This window comes from Zingiber officinale, chromosome 8B (genome assembly GCF_018446385.1).
Source record: "Zingiber officinale cultivar Zhangliang chromosome 8B, Zo_v1.1, whole genome shotgun sequence".
In the NCBI taxonomy this organism is placed as follows: domain Eukaryota; kingdom Viridiplantae; phylum Streptophyta; class Magnoliopsida; order Zingiberales; family Zingiberaceae; genus Zingiber; species Zingiber officinale.
In genome coordinates this window covers 63637453-63657783 of record NC_056001.1, presented here as the reverse complement: position 1 = coordinate 63657783, position 20331 = coordinate 63637453, and the positions used below count along the sequence as shown (strand labels likewise).

Below are 20331 nucleotides of genomic sequence, written 5' to 3'. Positions count from 1 at the left end.
AGAAAATGAACTAGTGTACAAGTAATTGTCTGAACTACTGAGACTAGAGCTCTATTTATAGTCTGCTGATTGAATCTAACCGTTTGCTGACATGGCAACTCTGGGCAATTGGAAGGGCTCCGGGCACCTGAGTGTGAATAAAACTTTATCCACGTCACAACGACTCGATCAGGATCAAACTTATGTGGTCCGGGCACCTGGAGCACCTCCGGGCACCCGGACCATGCTGGCGTGGCCCGTTCAAAGCTCTCCAAGGGAGGCACCTTGGGGTTGTCCCAGGCAATCCGGGCGTCCGGAGCACCTTCGGGCACTCAGAGCATCCGGGCACCTGGAATTGCTCAGGCGCTTGGACAATTAACCTTTGTTGACTGCTCACTTCTCCTCTATTCCGGCTTCTTTCGCTTGGATGATTTCCGCCATCCGGAATAAGGTTCACCCAAATTTATTTTTCGGGCTTCTCCTCGAGCAAGCTTCTGCTTTGGCTTCTCATCCCTTGGAAATGTAGCACGCTTTCTTCTCATCCGCCAGCGTACTCTTCCGCAGCACTTCGTCCTTTGGATGCACCAAGCCTATTGACTCTCTCCCGTGTCATCATTCTCGCTAGCTGCGTCTTTCGCTAGACTTCTTGTGCTCCTAAGTTCTTGAACACTTAGACACAAGGCATAAAAAATGCACATACAGAACCTAACTTAAGTCGGTTGACCATATCAAAACTATCTCAGGGTACCTATACAACCTAGGTGGTTGTTAATCCAAGCAAAATAAAAGCACTATAAAATCTCCTTCGTTAAAGGTGGAGAAGCTTCTTACACTCATTGAATGCTCAGAATTATGCTAGGAAATGAATACAGGAGTTGTTAAATTAATTTATTATAATCGTGATATTAATCTGAGTTGAAAGATCGGGAAAGGATTATTTTTTTATTTTACAAGCAATTCACCCCCTCTTGCCGGTCTACCTGCTCCAATAATTGGTATTAAACCCCGGACTGTCAGAAGGTCTAACTGTCGACTGTGCATAAGAGCTATGGTCTAATCGAGTCATGTGAGTAGAATATTGACCTCAAAAAATAAAAGTGGGGGCTCTCGTGTCCAGATCAAGAGGACCAGATACCAGGCAGGAAGTCCTAGTTGCGACTAGGCAAGGAAGTCCTAATAGCTCGGGTGGACCGAGGGGCAGGAAGACCTGGTGGATCGAGGATCGGACGTGGAAAGTCTGTGGTCCTTCATTCGGGGGAAGGGGATTGTTGGATTGCAAAATTACAAACAAAGTCCCATATTAATTAAAAATATACGGGAAATATCATGAGTGTATAAGCAAAAAATATCTCTATTGGTATTAGGCCTTTTGGATAGAAGATAAAAATAAAATTTTGAGGGCTTAGACCCAAAGTGGGAATATCATCTCATTGTGAAAATATCTAAATTCCTTTTGGTCTTTGACCATCACCTCAGCTTGATTTTGATTGTCACGTAATCTTTAGATCAGCTCGCAATATCCCATATCAACATTTATCCTCATAAAATATCTAAACATTTATTTTAAAAATTTAAAAAATCTAATAAATTTTATATATTCCTATAAATGTATTTCTTTATTAATTATCAGTTATTATATTATTGTTTTTTTAAATAAATTTAATTATCTCAAATATTAATCATTTTAATCCTTATATACCAGTTTTGATAAATTACAATAGTTACACTTCATAGTTAATATAATATGGGTTGATAAATTGTATTAAATTCAAGTATTCCGAGTCAATAATAGAGTAGCTAATTGGTACAATGTTTTAATAATTATAAAGTAGTTTAAATATAGATATTTAGTTTGAATTGGCAAGGAGAGAGAGTTTTATTATCAAAAGTAAGATAGAACGTGCCTTTCATAATTACTATAAAAAAAACACCCATTTGACCATTTTAATAAAAAGGACATTTTTTATATTTGTTATACAATATTTTTTTTCAAAAATTAATTCATTTGAAGGCGATGAGAGGGTAATTTCCCTTTCCATCACCTCAGCAAGTCACCTTGACAGGTGGCAGATGCTGGGCTGCGGTGGGAGTGGTTGCGTTCAGGGTATCTTTTGCTGTTCCTCCTCATTATTAAAAGTCGCTGACAACAATTTACTTAATTAACTACTAATTTCCTTTTCTTGCATGTACCTACTTCCTTTTAATTAGTCCTACTTCGAGACTTGTTACCTGCTTCGCAGGGTCGACGCCAGGTCCAAATCCCTATCGACAGAGCTCGGAAGATGGCCAAGGCGAAGGCTGCGAGCAGAGGAGAGCAGCAAAGGCTCCGGTCGGCACTCCTCGGAGGATGCTTCCTGCTCTCCGTTATCCTCCTCGTGGTCTACACTTGCTATGTCGTCTCCTTCTCCGGCTGTGAGCTCCTTTTTCTTGACCCTCCTTCGTGTTAATCGATCTGTTTAATTTCCTTCAAATTTCCGCTGTTTTGGTTGCGCAGTGACCTTCTGGCGCTCAAATCGAGCGGTTCCTCCCGTTGCCGACGCAAAAGAAAAGATAACTGAAGATAAGGTAGCAAGTACCCCTCAGGAAGGTAAAGCTTACTTATTATCACGTAACTGTGAAATCGTTTTTGTTTTTTTTTTTTGATGGTGACGCAAATTTCTTGGAGAAGCAACCCCAACCCAGTTACCCTAAAGTTTAAATTTGTGCATCTAGTGGTAGAGTAAGAATCAAAACCAGCTGTATGCATTCAGATCCATAAATCTATGTCTTGCTAAGTGAAGGTATCTTCTTCTCTGCTACCAGCGCCATCTTTTGCATCTTCTAGGCATTCTAGCTTTCACTACTACTGCTAGTTTCTCAGAATTCTGAAGCTTTCTGTTCTATTCTATTAAAATTTGATAAAGTATTTGTGTGTCAAATTGTAATGGCTGATTCCAATCTGAGACATAGATTTTAAAATAATGATAACATTTCAAAAATGTCTTTCAGTGAAGGACAAAAGGAGGATGTGCTTTAATCAGTTAAAAGTCAGACAGTAGTTTTGGATTTCTGTAAATAACATCATTTTTTGTGGATTTTTCTCTTTGTATTTTTTTTGGAATAAGTTTTTCTGATAATATCTGAGTTTCATATGGAATAGACTAAGGTCGTTGATATTCTTTCCGTTGTTTGGCATCATTGTCAATCCTGTCCTCTTTTGGAAGAAAATTTTCTTACTGTTAAGGGCATCTTAACTTTAACCTCAAGGACTACAGCTCCATGATAGAAGACGGGAAAAAAATGAGAGACCATCGCACCTTGAAATGTCAAGCACCATAAGTTTAAGGGTATCAATGGGTATGGATGAATTTACTCCTTAGGGCAATTGCACGAGCACCACCAAATTGTTAACATGATGGATAAATTTTTAAACTTCACTCTGATGCTAATCCAACATTATAGAAATGTGCTTTTTAATCAAATGAATTGCTCTTCTAGTGAAAGTAGTAATGATAACACTCGTCATAACCTATTGTCCACATCGAGAATCATTCCTAGTTTGTGTTTATGCGCATTAGCATGACTTTCATGGGAATCTGTATTTTCATAATAAACAATATCAGATCGACTTTCTCCTCTCTTTTAAAAGCCCTTTTTTTCCATGCCAAAAGAATTGGTGGCAATGGCACATGAGAAATTCTATGGATACTGTTGGTTAAAAATGTTCATTTTTTGCAGCAAAGCTTTTCTTCTGATATCATTTCCATTGAAGGTTGAGTGAATTGAAACACTTTAATATGCACCATAGTAGTCTTGCCACAATAGAGCACAAAGACGAAAATTATTTCTGCCTTGTAGTAATAAACAGCACCAGTTCATTCTACAGATAATTGGAGTGAAGGTATAACTTTGAATCATGATATACAATTCACTCATGTTATTTAAACACACTTGGCATCTTTATTCTACAAACATAGCAAAGTGTCCAAATAGATGTAATGCTTGACTTACTGATGCTTTGATTTCCTCTGTGAATTTATTGCAAACTATTTATGAACTATGTTTGGGAACCTATTGGGATGAAATATTACACCTTTTTTGTTGCATCTCTAATAATGCTTCTACTTCTAACAAACATCTCGAATTTTGTAGTAGCAATGTCTTAACTTTTCTGTTTACAAATTGTTGATGAAGACCAAGCAAACAATAAATTCATTTGCCTAAACAAACCAAAGTTAAGATAAAATTGCCATGCCAAGTTATTCTTTTGAAAAACTTTTCTCTCTGGTAAGTTGGTTAGTTTTAGATGCAGTTAGTTTTATTTTTAAGAGAAGGTATAAGCCTAAAATTCTAACCTGAAAACTAACAACTGTAGCTAAGCATATCAATTTAACTTCAAGCTAATAAATTTTGTGCAGATGTTAGGCGCCAAGAAGAGAAATTACCAAGCAATCCTTTTTGTGATTATTCAAACAGAAGAAATGATTATTGTGAAATGAAGGGTGATATTAGGATCCATGGAAACTCTTCCTCCATTTTCGTTGCTATATCCTCCACTAATACTACCAAATTACAAGAATCATGGAAGTTAAAGCCTCATCCTCGGAAAGGAGATTCCAGAGCAATGGCTCGTGTCACAGAAATGTCAGTGAAAACTATATCCAGTCGCAATGGTCCCGTATGTGCGGTACATAACTCAGTTCCAGCAATAATCTTCTCAACCGGCGGTTACATGGGCAACTTTTTTCACGACTTCACTGATATACTTATCCCTATCTTTACGACTTCCCAACAATTCAATGGAGAAGTTCAGTTTCTCATAAGTGAGATTCTCCCATGGTGGAATGAGAAGTACAAAAAGCTAATACAACCACTCACCAACTATGAAATCATTGACTTCAACCAGGACCAAACAGTTCGCTGCTATCCTCGCGTTATTGTTGGTCTTAAATTCCACAAGGAGATGAGCATTGATCCCTATGCGTCCCCTTATGGTTTGTCAATGGTTGACTTTGGACGACATGCCAGGAAATCTCTTGCTCTGGAGCGTGATACAACAATTAAACTAGGACCAGCTCAAGATAAGAAGCCTAGACTTCTTATCGTTGCTAGGAAGTTTACAAGAAGATTTGCCAATGTCGACGAAATAGTGAGAAAGGTAGAAGAATATGGCTTTGAACCTGTTGTTGCGGAGGCAAAGTATCATGACTTGGCTGAATTTGCCCAAATAGTTAACTCATGTGATGTGATGCTGGGAGTTCATGGTGCTGGAATAACTAATCTTGTCTTCCTTCCAACTAATGCGGTCGTGATCCAAGTCATTCCCTTGGGTGGATTGGAAGGGATAAGTTGGATTGACTTTGGACTTGGTACCATAAGCATGAAGATGCACTATTTGCAGTATACTATAAGTCTCGAAGAGAGCACACTGACGGAGCAGTATGCGAGAGGAGATCCAGTGCTTTCGGATCAAAAGGAAGCTTACAGAAAACATGGGTGGGCTCATATGATTGAGTTGTACTTTTTCAAACAAGGCGTGAATCTTGATATGGCAAGGTTTGGCAGTACTTTATTGCAAGCTCTCGAGCTTCTTCGTCAACAGTAAATATCGGTGCTACTTCAAAGTTCGCTCTGTTAATCTGTTGACAACAGACAATATTATCATTATGATTAGAAGTGCCTAGTTAATTATTTTCAAGTCGATTGACTTTATAAGCTATGAAGTTCATTCAGTATACTTCTAGAGGAATATGCTAGATTGTTTGCATTTGTTTCAAACCAAAAGGTTCTTAATGCTCATAAAATCAAATTCCAATGTCACATTGTATGCACTCATTTGATGTCAGATTGCTGGAAATAAAAATGGTTAACATTTGTGTAAGAACTTTTGGTGTTTGATGAAGACACGAGGAAAAAATTTGCAGCTTTGACCGAATCTTGTAGATAAGTTTCTAAAATACTTCACGTATCATAATTTTAATTAAAACTATTAAATAACGTATCTACTTTATGTTTTATCATCGACTTCAGATCAATTCAATTAGAAAAATAAATCAATACATTGATTTTTTTTTAGTCGAATCTGAAATCAATTCTGTTTGATAAATTCATTTCAATTAAAATTGGCCAATGAATTTAAAAATTAATTGGCCAATGAATTTAAAAATTGGCTAATGAAATTAGAGACTTCGGAATAATTTGAAATCAATATGATATGAAATTAATTTATATATGTTCACCTAATTTTTTCGATTATAAAAATTTATCAAATATTAATTTGACATAGTAGTGATTTTTTAAACATGAATTAATTTTTTTATATACATTCGTATTAAAAAAATTTACTGTTTTTAATATATTTAATATATTGAATTAAATTAATGTTCGATAACATTTTAATAATCAAGAGAACTAGATCAACATATAATAACTACCTTCATATTATTCTGAGGACTTTAAATCCATCAGTCGGTTTTGGCTAAAATTAATTAATAGACCTAGAGATCTTGAATGATTAAACTTGTTTCTATGTGTTCGTCTGATTCTCCTGATTCTAAAAATACTATCAAATATCAATTTGACCGAATATATTGAGAGCAGTAATTTTTTTAAACACAAATTAGTTTTTTGGATACATTCGTCTTTAAAAAATTACTGCTCTCAATATATTAAGTTAAATTGATGTTTTATAGTATTTTTACAATCAAGAGAATCAGACGAACATAAGAACTGGTTCATGTCATTTCGAGCTCTCTAAATCGATCAATCAGTTTTGGCTAAAATCGAGTGATGAATTTTTTCAAACATAAACAAAAATTGATTTTTTTTTTCAGTCGAATTGATTTGAATGTGAGGGTGAAACGAGAAATGGGTATTTGATTTAGTAATTTTAAAATTATGATTTACTGGGTTTTGTAAAAACGTTTGAAAATTTTGCATGTTTTCTGCATCGATATTGAGACTAAAAATTAGATAAAATTGAACACCTGTGAATCTCACATTGTATATGCATGAATTCTTTTAAAAAAAAAAAAAAATCTGTGAAGTAGATTGAAGATTGAATGAGCAATTGATCTATGATTTTTTAGTAACTGGAGCAGTTATAATGGGTTATCAATTGCATGAAAAGGTGAAATTTGTCGTCCTCCCTTTTCTCATGATCCTCCTACATCATTCATTCATTCATTCGAATGAATTCGAAGGGCGTAAATCAAGTATTGAGTAAGTTAACATGTGAATTTTTTATTAATATCATTAGAATTCAATCCTTATTTTATTCTATAAATCTATCGTATAATTATCGACACAATTAGGATACATAGATGGGTTATCAAGCATCGTGTGTCCGGTTAGATGACTTGAGTGCCAAGTAAACAAAGCTAGTCAAGTAAGCAAGATAATGATTATATAAGATGGAGTAAATTTTTTTTGTGTGCGTTCAGGAACCAATTTATATAATAGGATGCTGTATTTTTTTTCCCTTACACTATTGGATTTTTATTGGAAAGTATACAATGAATAATAAAAGGAAGTGTAGTAAATATCTAAAATAAGTGTTCATGTGTAGATTTTTTTTTATTTCTCCTATTTATTATTTTTATTATGTTATTATATGAGAGTTTTTTTTAAAAATTTTGTTTCCTTTTTTAAATTTTTATTGTGTTGAAAAACTATTTTATTCTCATTTTGTAAAAAATAATATTAACGGTGTGTTTAATTAAATAGTAAAAAATGCGGCATTTCACACTCTAACACATATATTTTGATCATTTCAACGTTTTAAGTAGCAATTTTAGAAAAATGCATAAATCTCGGGAATGAAGTGAAAGTTTCCTGAAGAATAAAGAATTCGGCGACCCCTTTTTCTCCTTCCCTATCGCGGTTTCTCCCTCCGCTTCGTGGGAGAAAGGGAGCGAGACGGAAGCCATGGATTTGTTGAGGCGCGAGCTCGAGAAGAAGAGGAAGAACGTGCAAGCAGACTTCGGCGGCCGTAAGTTCCTCAAGCGCTCCGAGATCGACCAGAAGGCGATGCAAAAGCTCCGCGAGGAGGAACAGCGGAGCCTTATCTCCAAATCCCACCGCTCCAACCCTAACACCACAGCCACCACAACCATCTCCTCTTCCTCCTCCGCCGCCTCCTCTTCCCTCGAGGCAAAACCCACCTCCAACCTCCCCCCTGCCCTCGCCTCAGCCGCCGCTGCCTCCAAGAAGCCCCTCGAGATCCTGTCCGAAGAGCAACGCATCGATGATCTCGTCCTCCCCCGCCAGGAAGTCATCCGCCGACTCCGCATCCTCAAGCAGCCCATCACTCTTTTTGGGGAGGACGACGACGCTCGTCTTGACCGCCTCAAGCTCACGCTCAAATCGGGCACCCTGGAGATCGACAGCGACATGACGGAGGGTCAGACCAATGACTTTCTTCGAGATATTTATGAACTCCGTAAGAGGCAGAAGTCTGGCTCTGCGTCTTCGTTCTTGCGTGACCGGGCAAAGAGCAAGAGGGGTGATGGGGATAGGTTGGAGGATGATGGTGTCGACGCAGACGTGGATAAAAATCTGAGTGAGGATGGAGGATCTTCCGGGTTGGACACTGACAAGGACCTGAAGCGCATGAAAGCCAAGTTCGAGGATCTCTGCACTGAGGACAAGATTCTTGTTTTCTTCAAGAGACTGCTGAATGAATGGAACCAGGAACTGGATGAGATGCCAGAGGCAGAGAAAAGAACAGCCAAAGGGAAGTCGATGGTTGCAACTTGTAAGCAGTGCGCTCGTTATCTGAATCCATTGTTCAAGTTCTGCAGGAAGAAGGTATGTCGTTGGTTTTCCAATAATAGTACAATTTGCATCTTGCTTGGTTCCTCTTCGTATATTTGCTGCTGTAAGGAGCTCACAATCCCTTTGGTCTGAACTCTCCATCTCTTTGATTCTTAATGTTTTGGTTCTTTCTTCCTTCTCTGATTCTATTGCTAATACACTATCTGATGCAAATTAGGAATCTTATTTTAATTTTTAAAATTTTCAGACAATTATTATTATTATTATTTTTACGCAGATTCTTCATTTCAGTAGAATACATTATTTAAGATAATGTTTTAAATTTGCGATTGTTCTGTTTTATGATAATAGGTTATTTTTCATGGATATTAAAATTGATACTGTGGAATTTTTTGTGGCTACCAAAATTGTTACACTACTGGAATAAAAAAAATTTAAATATCGGTCATATTGGATTACTAAGATCAATGAAATCAAAATTGTTAGAAAAAATAGTTCAATATACCAGATGCAAATTATGTTCAGTCATAATAAGGATGTAGATTATGTTTTATCTAGTACCATATATTTAACAAGTATATAAATAATAAAAAGTAGGTCTGATAAAGTTAGATTGGTAATACATAGTAGATTATAACAATATTAGTAATGACATTATTATCATGATCAAGTTGATAATATCATACTTTTGTTTTTATTTGATAAAAAACATACTTTAAAACTATAGGTAATAGTAGATCGCTAATATAAATCTCTATGTACAATATCCTTAATACACAACAAATCATGTCTATCAATATGAAAGTAATAAACAACAAATTTATGATGTTATAATTAATAAAATAAAAATGTATTATGACAAATGCTAAAATGTTCTTTATTATTGTGAATTTAATAGTATTGTGTTGTTAATATTATTTGATAATGTAGAGTTTTATTTAATATTTATTATAGGGCTTAGTTAGAAAGGGAGCCTTGGCACACTAGTAAAGTTGTTGTCGTGTGACCTTATGGTCACGAGTTCGAGTCGCGGAAACAACCTCTTGTAATGTTGGTATGACTGCATACGAGCTTCCCCAGGATCCCGTATTGGCGGAAGATTTGTGCATCGGGTTGTCTCCTTTGTAAGGCTTAGTTGGGAACCTAAATCACATTCAAATTTGATCTCTAAGATTTCTCCCAATTAACAATAATTTCTCTCAATCATCTCATGAAAAGAGATGAGGCATTTGGTTAGGCTCGTGGCAATTCATGATTAGTAGCAAGGATAAATTATCAATCTCATGAGCAATCTCGAGTTATTAAGAGGTTGAGAAACCTAAGTTGGAAAGACTCTTGCCATATGCAAGGTTGAGAAACCTAATTCATCCAAGTTTCAACTTATCTCATTCATTTTCGCCCTCAATTTGACCAAATTATTGTCTTTTCTTCCTTATTTTTTAGTTGAGTCTAATTCTGTAATTCATTTCTAGGCAATTTCTTCAGATACTATTTTAAAATTTCTCAATGATCTATTGATCTTTATGAGATAATTGATTTCTCAGAAAAGATTGATTGGCTTTTGCCGATATCAATCTAACTTGGAATCTTTATTGGTATCTATTGATCTTGACAACTATGATATTTATTGAATAAGTTTCTTTATCATACAATTTTGTTTTTGTTCCTTTCCAAGTTTGTTTCTTCCCATTAGATTGAGAGTTTTACTAAGCTTGCATGAAAGAGATACATAATTACATACTTCAGGAATGAATTTATGCCGAGTAATAATTATTATAAAGTGTATGATAATACAGTAAAGTGTCTCATTGTATTTATAAACTTGAATTGTCTGATAAACTCTTTTAAGAGTTGTCTTGTTCACTTTATTCAGCTATTTTATGTGACTAGTGATCTTAATGCTTATTTATATAAACTCATTTACATATTTAGGCAATAGTTTGATTTTTAAATTAGAGATTTGCTACTTTTAAGGAGACATTTGAGCCTCTTCCCTTTCATGGTGACTTTGTCATAGGTTATACAACTTTAATTTTTTAGCCCATGCTCATGATCCTCAACAGTAGTATTTCTACACATTAAGATATGATTAGTCACAATGTTTTTCTTATTCTTTAAAAGGGATGATTGAAAAGAAAAGAGGGTCAATAAAATAAAAGCTATCTCTAAGGATAAGAGGGAACATAAAGATGCATTTTTTCCTTATTAGAAGCAGAGACTAAAAAAATGCAAAAATTGTGTTCCTTGAAGATCATTACTTAGATGTTGTTGCGATAATTTCGTACTCTTTAAAAATGGTGTTAAATTTAGACACTGACAATTCACCAGGAGTTGAGTACATTTTTGTAATAGAGAATGGTGCAAGGATTTTTTAAGACCTTATTTGTTTATTTTGATAGATCCTCCTGTTTAGGGTTAAAGTAATTTTTTTTTTTAATTGATAAGGGGAATAGGGTATATTGGCATACAATATGATTTTATTTTGGCTTGTTCTCAAGTTTGTTTGAATATACTTGCATTGGATAATATAGTGTAAACTTATTCTGACCTTTCTTCTATATCCTAAATGAATTGTGTAGTTTTAATCCATTCTCTAACCAGTTAGTTGGAGCGGCCTTTTACTTCTTGAATTTTGGAGATTATGATGTTAGATGATGTGCCCTATGGAAATATGAGTTTTTGATTCTTCAATGTCATTTGTAGTCAATTCTAGTTATGTAAGAATGACCTCATGTAATTAATGAAATCCTGGTAAAATTAACTGCAATTCATCAAATTCACCTAGTCTGAGTTTACTTGGATGAAAAGATAGGAGGGGGAAGGAAATTTTAAGGAAAACCTCACAGAATCACTCATATTTTTATATCACTTTTCCTCTCTGCCTCCTTCGCCCCCTATCTTTCTACCCAAGTAAACTAAGCCCCGGATTTAAGTGAAAGTTGGACCTAGAGCAAGGAGAAAGTTCCAATGTAGTTGCAATGTAGGTGGATTTGTTCATTTCAACCAAGTAAAAATAGTTCTATTATATTAATTATTCAATTCCATGTGGTCATTTGAAAGAACCCTCTGTGCCCCAAATTTTCTAGCTCTGTTGAAGATTATAATTGCAATAGACCTCTAATGATTTAAGTTGGATATATTGACTTTCCCAAAGACGAGATTAGCTGGTGTAGAGGTTACTCACAAACACTAGATTGTTTTTTTTAAAGATTCTTTTTACCACAGTCGTTTTCTCAAGTCATTTATTTGTTTTTGTTCTTTATATTTATTTTGAACCGTCTGTCCAGTTTGTCTTGATCATTGATGTTCAGTGTTTTTCATCTTTTTTTTATCAGATCCATCTCAACAAGTCCAGCATTTTTCTGATTGTTTTAAATGACGAATAGTGTACAATGTTGGTATGGATTTTTTCTCTCACCCCATACCCATTTTGGTTTTTCTTGCACCATCTTAATCCATACCTGTTCCCATTATGTACAGTCATTAACTATTTCTGTCTCTATGTTTGCTGATCCTAGGTATCATAATTCTCATAATTCATTCATTACCCTTCCCTTCTTTTTATCTCTTGGCTTTTAAGTCATAATAAGAAAAGTATCTTGTGAATTTGCTCCATAACATTGTAGGAGAAAAAGATGGTATGCCTAACTGTTTCCTAACTGTATGCCTAACTGTTTCCTAACTATTGTCTTGTTTCCTTTGGAGTGAAAAGATCAAGTGAAAATTTTCTAGAAGGAATTAAATCCTCCGAATCAGCCAAAACCCACCTGGCCAAAATGACCAGAATTTTTTTTGGTTTCACTTTTCCTATGTGGCTGTTCGTGGATGTTGACCACTTATTCCAAGAGATTTTCTACCCTTCATAGGGAACACAAGCTAGGAGTGGAGTTTAGAGGACAGTGGCAATGAAAAATAAAGAATAGTTGCAGAAGACATCTCATAGGAAGCAAATAAAAAAAAAAAGATTAACCAGGCTGGGTAACGTTGAGCCTGGGGTAACCGGCCCGACCCCACGGAAGTTTCCCACTTGCCACCAGGGTAAATCGGGAAGCACTCGCAGCGGGCAGCCCAGGAGCCCAGCATCCTTTAGTTGTGTGCCCCATTTGGAGGAAAACTTCCTGCAAATTCGCCATAGTTGGGGCTCGAACCACGGGTGCTTGGGTGACAACCTGGATGCCCTGCCACTGCACCATAGCCCCATTTGGAAGAATTCATTGGATGTGGTCATGAGGAAACAGTATTCTAACTACTATCCAATTATTAATCATGTCGAACAGCTTTTCCTTATAAAACAGGAACTGGTATAAACATGAAGCTACAAAACAAAGTCAAATCATGCCAAAACAAGGAAATAGTCATCTCTTATTCTCTTTTCCTAGAAGCTAAGATTTTATAGATCTTACTTATTTATCAATTGAAAGATGGCAAATACTTTCCTTTCTACAAATAGATATAAAAATGAGTTTCTACACCAAATAAACAAGGTACAAGTCAAAGCCATGAATCCAAATTTTTTAGTTTGACCAGACGAAGTATTACTTGCCTGATTTTGCCACTTTTTTGCTTTGGAATTTATTAGTGGCTTGAAATGTAGAATTAATGAATCTGAAATCAGCTTGGTATATACATAACACTTACCCTTCCATGCTATGCTCTTGTTAAAAGTTCTAGGGTTAATAGATAATGTAGTAACTTTAGTTCACATTAGTATTTGATATTCAAAATAGTATCAGAGCCATCTTTTAGACTTAGGTTTCCAAGGGTATTCTTTAAAGGGCTGCAACCTCCCCTCTCCATTCCTTCGGCTTTCTCTCTCCGATTTGATTGGGATATCTCTTATCTACCATAAATCTTATGTCACCTCTTGCCACATTGCCTTAAACAATGACATGAAACCATCGATGACTCTTCTTTTGTTGTCATTGTCAAATTGAAGGCTAAGTCAAAAGCCCAAGATATCTGCTTTGCTTTTCCTTCATGAATTCCAGTACAATCGATCTAGCCATAGGCTCCTCTAAGTGAGATGGAAAAAAATATGCTTTCGCCTTCATTCTTTAACCTTGTATACCAGGCAACTGGTCATCCTTCCTAGGCATTTCAATTTGTAGCCACAGGGCAAGTCCACTCTCATGCCTACGTGTATTCCCTGTCAAATTTAATCTTTTTTTTTTTTATCGATTCTCATTGTTACAGAAAAATAAATGCTGATTGTAGATATGTTAATTGCACTGATATAAAGTTTTTTTACAGGAGCTTCCCAGTGACATTCGTCAAGCATTGTTGGTAGTTGTGAAGTGTTGCATGAAAAGAGATTATCTGGCTGCAATGGATCAGTACATCAAGATGGCAATCGGAAATGCTCCATGGCCAATTGGTGTAACTATGGTTGGCATTCACGAGCGCTCTGCTCGTGAGAAGATCTACACAAATAGCGTGGCTCATGTCATGAATGATGAGACCACCCGTAAATATTTGCAGTCAGTGAAGAGGCTTATGACATTTTGCCAACGGCGTTATCCAGCAGATCCATCCAAATCAGTAGAGTTCAATAGTTTAGCAAATGGAAGTGACTTACTTTCTCTTCTATCTGAGGAAAGACATACTGGAAACGGATCCTCAGAAGAGAGGCTAAAATTGTTGCCTGCACCAAAGGAATGATCTGATGAGTTCAAATCTGGCACCAACCCTTAATCCGTATCGGATATCTTTACATGTATGTCTGTCTTTATTACCATGTCAACTCTTAGTTAATATTGCTTGGTTGAGACAAAATTCTATTTACGTTGATGCATGACAGACTTTGCAGGGACTTGCCCTTATCTTCTGGTTCTTTTGTCTATTTGTAGTCTTATCATTTGAACGTAATTGCTTTGAATGGTAACTAAGTGTCATTCGAAGTTGCTATGCAATCGACTGTGCGCTGACAAAGATTATAAAATTGTAAGGTTGCTAGATATAGATTTCCTATGGCCATCGGTTTATGCTATTCTAAACATTTTTTGCATTGTAAGTCGTTATAAAGGGTGAAATTGGAATACTCATAGAAATTTCAAACTGAATAACTATTCCTGAGTGCTTGACTGAGATTTCCATTGTGGTTTTGGAGCTACGAGAAATTCATTCATGCCTTCACTTTTACATTTTAAGTTTGTATTATTATTATTATTATTATTTTATAATATAGGTATCTGAGCAGTTCCTTGCCAAAGTTTTAACCATCAATGTCTCATAGATAGCCTGGAATCTGTCGTAGTTGAAATTTGAACTTCAGATGCGTGGATAATTTATTAACTGCCTTAAGCTGTATCATGCCCCATGGGCTTTGTTTTATTTTCACCCCAGCGTAGATTCTTCAATTGTACTTATTATTCTATTATTTTTTATTGCTTTTATCAATAATCTTTCTAATTTGGGATCCATTTTTAGTGTCTGACCTCTCTAATAAAAAATGTTTTTCGTGATTTATTTGTTTATATCTTATTATAGGACTAATGATAATAAACCGTTTACGATAGTTAAAATTCACTATTACTCGATGAACTCAATTAATTGACTACCTAATTAATTTGGCACCAAACATAGATTAAGGCCTGATAATTACTTGGTCCATTCATTATCTTCATCTGACGATTGCATGCCTTGCTTAACGAGGGTTAATATAAGTCTCACCTAAATCATTTTTTTTTCTTGACTTTATCAAGTTGCTCGTCTCCTCTTCTCTTCGTTGCCATGTTTGCTGAAAGTTCGGATGTCCTTACTGTTGCACTCTCGCTCCTTTGCTTAACATATATTGATACGACTGGTCCGAAAATAATATGGAGTCAATCAAATCAAAGTGAGATAGTAGAAAAAGTCTGGATATATATATATCCAAATGAATCATCTTTTCTGTGTAAGTTTTTTTTTTAGCATACCGCTGGTGAGGTCCTAGAGCTGGTAAGATATACGAGATTCAGATCCTCATTTTTTCTGTATAACTCTCAGTATATACCCAGACGTAGATCCGACCCCAGGTTGGGTTTGATCTGGACCCGGCCCGGGCTCGTAACCGGGTCAACTGGCCGATTGTCCGTTGATCCGGTTCGACAGGTCGAACCGAAACCAGCCCGGCAAGTTGTCGGCCCGGTTCCAGTTCCGTTGGTGCAAAACCGACGGGCCACTGGTTAACCGCCGATTCAACATTTTTTTTTTTACCAGCTTGAACAGTCGGTGGGAGAAGGGGGGGATTTGGGTATTTTTTTTCAATGGTTAGGATCATTTGACCTTTTTTAATCAATGACTATGATTTAGTGTCCGTTACTATCAAAACTTTATAAATAGAGCACTTATTTCATCATTTTTACCCACATCTTCTCTACTCTTAATCTCAATTTCATATACTCTACACGCTTTCGTTTCCAATTTTCAATTACAATGGAAGGAGGCCGCGGAGGTGCGTCATCTCGAGCTCGGAAGGAAAAGGAAATAATGAATCCACGGGAGGACCCCAACATTCAATCCACCGATGATTATATCGAGCATCTTTCGAATCCGACACCCGAAACATAAGGAAGTACCGATGCAATTACTTCTAAGGTTCAAGAACTTCTTCCTATAAAGTCTTCTATTTTCACTAAACATTTTGAGAAGGTCACTCTTTCGTCGGGAGAAATACATGCAAAATATATGCACCGCAATGCTTCCTACAAATTTCAAGCCGGTGACGACTATGGGTCGTTGAAACGACATGTAAAAAAGAAGCACCCGACGGAATTTAGACTCGACCGTTCTCAAACACAATTATCAAGATTTTCTTCAACTAGCGGTAGTACCGATTTCGGTTTATTTTTATATTTAGATAATAAATTAAGAGAATCGTTAGCTAAATTTGTTTCCGTAGAACATCTTTTTTTTAGTTTTGGATCTAAATGCACATTTAAAGATTTTTGTAAAGAATCTCTTAATCCATGTGCTAAACGTGTTCCTAAACTACACTTACTCATACAATTAAAAACTTAGTAAAACAAGGAAAAAAGAATTTAATTGATGAATTTAGTAAATTAGATAATAAAGTTTCTTTATGTTATGATATTTGGAGTGATCATTGACAAACACATTCGTATATGGGTGTGACTTGTCATTGGATCGATAACTCTTGAAATCTCCAAAAAAAATTGTTAGCTTATAGAGTTTTTGATGAATCACATAATGTTCATAACATCGCACAATTATTATGTTTAATTTAGAAGAATATGACTTAACTCATAAAATATTTTCAATATCATTAGATAATGCTAGTTCCAATACCGCTTGTATAGATGATCTAAAATTTGTTTGTCAACCTATTATTGGCGGTTTATTTTTTCATATTCGTTGTGTATGTCATGTTTTAAATTTATGTGTTTAAAATGGTTTAGAAATTTTAGAAAGTTATATTAAACCAATTAGAATTGTAATTTCTTATTTATGGTCTCATCCATCTATAATGAAACAATGGGGTATGTTTTGTAAAACTAATGGAATGAGACCTAAAAAATTTCCACATGATGTACCAACATGTTGGAATTCAACATACCAATTATTACAAGATTCATTTGAATATAAAGAATTATTATGTTCATTTTTTTGCACAAAATACTAATACTAATATATATTTATTTTCACAACAATAGAATATTTGTAGTAGTATTTGTGAAATTTTAAAAATATTTAATGATGCAACTGAACAACTTTCCGGTATTTATTATCCCGCTGCTCAATTAATTTTAGAAAAATGTTCTAATATATTATTAGTTTTAAATGAACATATTAATAATGAATCTTTATCTCCTTGCATCTTAGCTATGAAAACTAAATGGGAAAAATATTTTTATTTTATTCCTGAAATTTATTTAATTGCATTTGCTTTAGATCCTAGATTTAAATTAGAAGTTTTATAAGAAATGTTAACTTTATATTACGACGCTTTAATTCCAATTAAAGATTCTTCTTCTCCTTATCTAGTTAATATTATATATAATGTTAGAATTTATTTATATGATATTTATAATCAATATTATGCAAAATATGGAACACAAATTAATATTTTTGAATTACAACAAACTACTAGTAGTAATTTAAAACTTACAAAAGCACAACTTTTATTAAAAGAACGAACAAAACGTCCACGAGGATCCTCAAGTTACACACAGGAACTTGAAAATTATTTTACAACTTCTTTTGATTTTAATGAAGCAGATAGCGAAAATTTCGATATCTTAAAGTGGTGGTCACAGAAGGCTCAAAGCTTTCCCGTCCTCTCCGTGATCGCTAAAGAAATTTTTGCTTGTCTAGTGTCAATTGTTACTGTGGAGCAGACGTTCAGTGACGGCGGCAACATATTAGATGAACGACGATCAACATTGTCTCCCGACTCATTGGAAGCCCAAACATTACTGGACGATTGGACCAGAGCGGAGAAAAGAATCCAAGGAATGCAACTTTCAGATGACGAAGTTGAAGATTTTGATACTGAAGGAACGAATACGACAGGAACAGAAAATGGAAGTGAGTGAAAATGTAAAAGAATAAAATGTAAAAGAACTACGTGAGCTTTGATTCCCCTAAGGGGATACATAGACAACTTAAATAAGTGCAAGCCCTTTTTTTCAATAAATTTTAATTTGTAATTTGTAATGTTTAGTTTATAATTTTTAATTTTTAATTTTTTTAACATAATAATCTTGAACTGTGGCGAACCGTGACGAACCATGAACCGAACTGTGAATCGACGGTTCCGAACCATGAACCGTAACCGTCTTAGGCGGTTAAGGGTCAACTTGCCTGGAACAGTTGAACCGGCGGTTCTAAACCGTGGTTAGGTCTACCCGGCGGTTACAAGTCTGTCAACATACAACCGATCAGGTCCTAGAGCCGGCCGGGCATACGAGACTTAGCTCCTAACTTCTTTTGTGCAAGTCTCTCAGCATACAGTCGGTGAGATCCTAAAGCCGGTCGAACATACGGGGCTTAGATCCCCACTACTTTTGTGCAAATCTCTAAGTATACATCTGAGCGGCCTTATAGCCAGCCGAGCATACGGGGCTCAACTCCCCACTTCTCATTGCAAGTCTCTCAGCATACAACAAATCGGGTCCTAGAGTCGACCGGACATATGAGACTCAGCTCTCCACTTCTCTTGTGCAAGTCTCTCAGTATACACGGGGCTCATCTTCCCACTTCTCCTTGCAACTCTCTCAGCAGCCGGTCAAGCATACGGGACTCAGCTTTCAACTTCTCCTGTGTAAGTCTCTTAGCATACACCAGCATACAACCGATCGGGTCATAGAGCCAGCCGGACATATGGGGCTTAGCTCCCCATTTCTCTGATGCAAGTCTCTTAACATACACTCGGACGACACTAGAGTTGGTTGGACATATGGGGTTTAGCTCTCCACTTCTCATGTGCAAGTCTCTCAACATACATCCGTCCGGACCTAGAACCGGTCGGATCTCCTCTAGGAGATAACATTGTTAGGGAATCATAAAAGCTTGTCAGAGAATAACAATTACTCACCAGAGAATATTCCCTTATTTTGACATATACATGCAATTAAACCTTCCTCTGCCTAAGGACGGACTGCTGTACATACTCCATCATCCGATATATTCTGACACCAGATATTCTCTACCGCCTCATTATTACGGAGGTCATTAGAGGGGTATAAAAGGGTGTCCTCTCTGTTTGCTAGGTAGGCGGATGCATCCAAAGACACTCAAGTTCCATTGTTCTACTGTTCTACTGATCATCTTCTTCTCCTTTTTTGCTCAACTACTATTCTGACTTGAGTGTCGGAGTACCTGCGTCAAGGAGCTCTTTCCTGGTTCTCGGTTTAATGTTCTCATTGGCTCTATCTGTTGTATGCGTAGGTCCTCAACTCCCAACTCGAAGTCTCTCCTCCGATAACATTCCAGCCACATCATCAGCCCCTTCATCTACTCAACTTCCGGACAGGATCGAATTTGAGATCGTCTGTGGGAATCTTTGCCTGTTTTGGAATGTAAAGACAGATGCAGCTGGTACAATCAACATTGCCATGACTCTGTCTGACATTGACAAATGCATTGCTGCTACAGTGCAAGAGTGGTGAACTGGAATTTCCTAATCCCTCCCCGACTCCGTGAATATTGGGAATTGAGAAATCGGGACAAATATTTCACATCACAGTACAATTTGATCCGATCGACAACCCCCATCAAAGATGAAATTAAATTTAAACCTGAGCATATTCATCCAAGCTCTAAATGACAGTTCAATCATCCCGAGCAGCTCATTCGTCATGCCTAGTAACTTGAGGTTTCTGCTCAAGTCATCTCGACAGATAAGTCTAAAACTTGAATTTTAGATTTTAAATTTAAACTATATCCTTATACTTATCAGGTAGGACAGTCTTCTATCAATGGCCACTCGACGGCTGTTATTTCTAAATGGCCACTCGACCGGGAGCTCCAAATGGCCACACGACCGGTAGCTCCAAATGGCCACACTATCGATATTTCTAAATGGTCACTTGGCCAATATCTCTAAATGGTCACACGGTTGGTATTTCTAAATGACCACTTGACTAGTATATTCAAATA

At 36.1% G+C, this 20331-nt stretch overlaps 2 protein-coding genes across 2 annotated transcripts; both read left to right on the top strand.

Moving 5' to 3' along the window:
• Positions 1-2180: 2180 nt before the first annotated feature.
• LOC122015098 (alpha-1,3-arabinosyltransferase XAT2-like) lies at positions 2181-5778 on the top strand. The gene is made up of 3 exons (XM_042571783.1): positions 2181-2391; positions 2474-2566; positions 4377-5778. The coding sequence occupies exons 1-3, from the start codon at positions 2262-2264 to the stop codon at positions 5561-5563; spliced, it is 1410 nt and encodes a 469-aa protein (XP_042427717.1). The 5' UTR covers positions 2181-2261; the 3' UTR covers positions 5564-5778.
• A 2001-nt stretch (positions 5779-7779) lies between these two features.
• On the top strand, positions 7780-14552 carry LOC122015229 (pre-mRNA-splicing factor 18-like). The gene is made up of 2 exons (XM_042572001.1): positions 7780-8766; positions 13984-14552. The coding sequence occupies exons 1-2, from the start codon at positions 7885-7887 to the stop codon at positions 14389-14391; spliced, it is 1290 nt and encodes a 429-aa protein (XP_042427935.1). The 5' UTR covers positions 7780-7884; the 3' UTR covers positions 14392-14552.
• The last annotated feature ends 5779 nt before the right edge of the window (positions 14553-20331 follow it).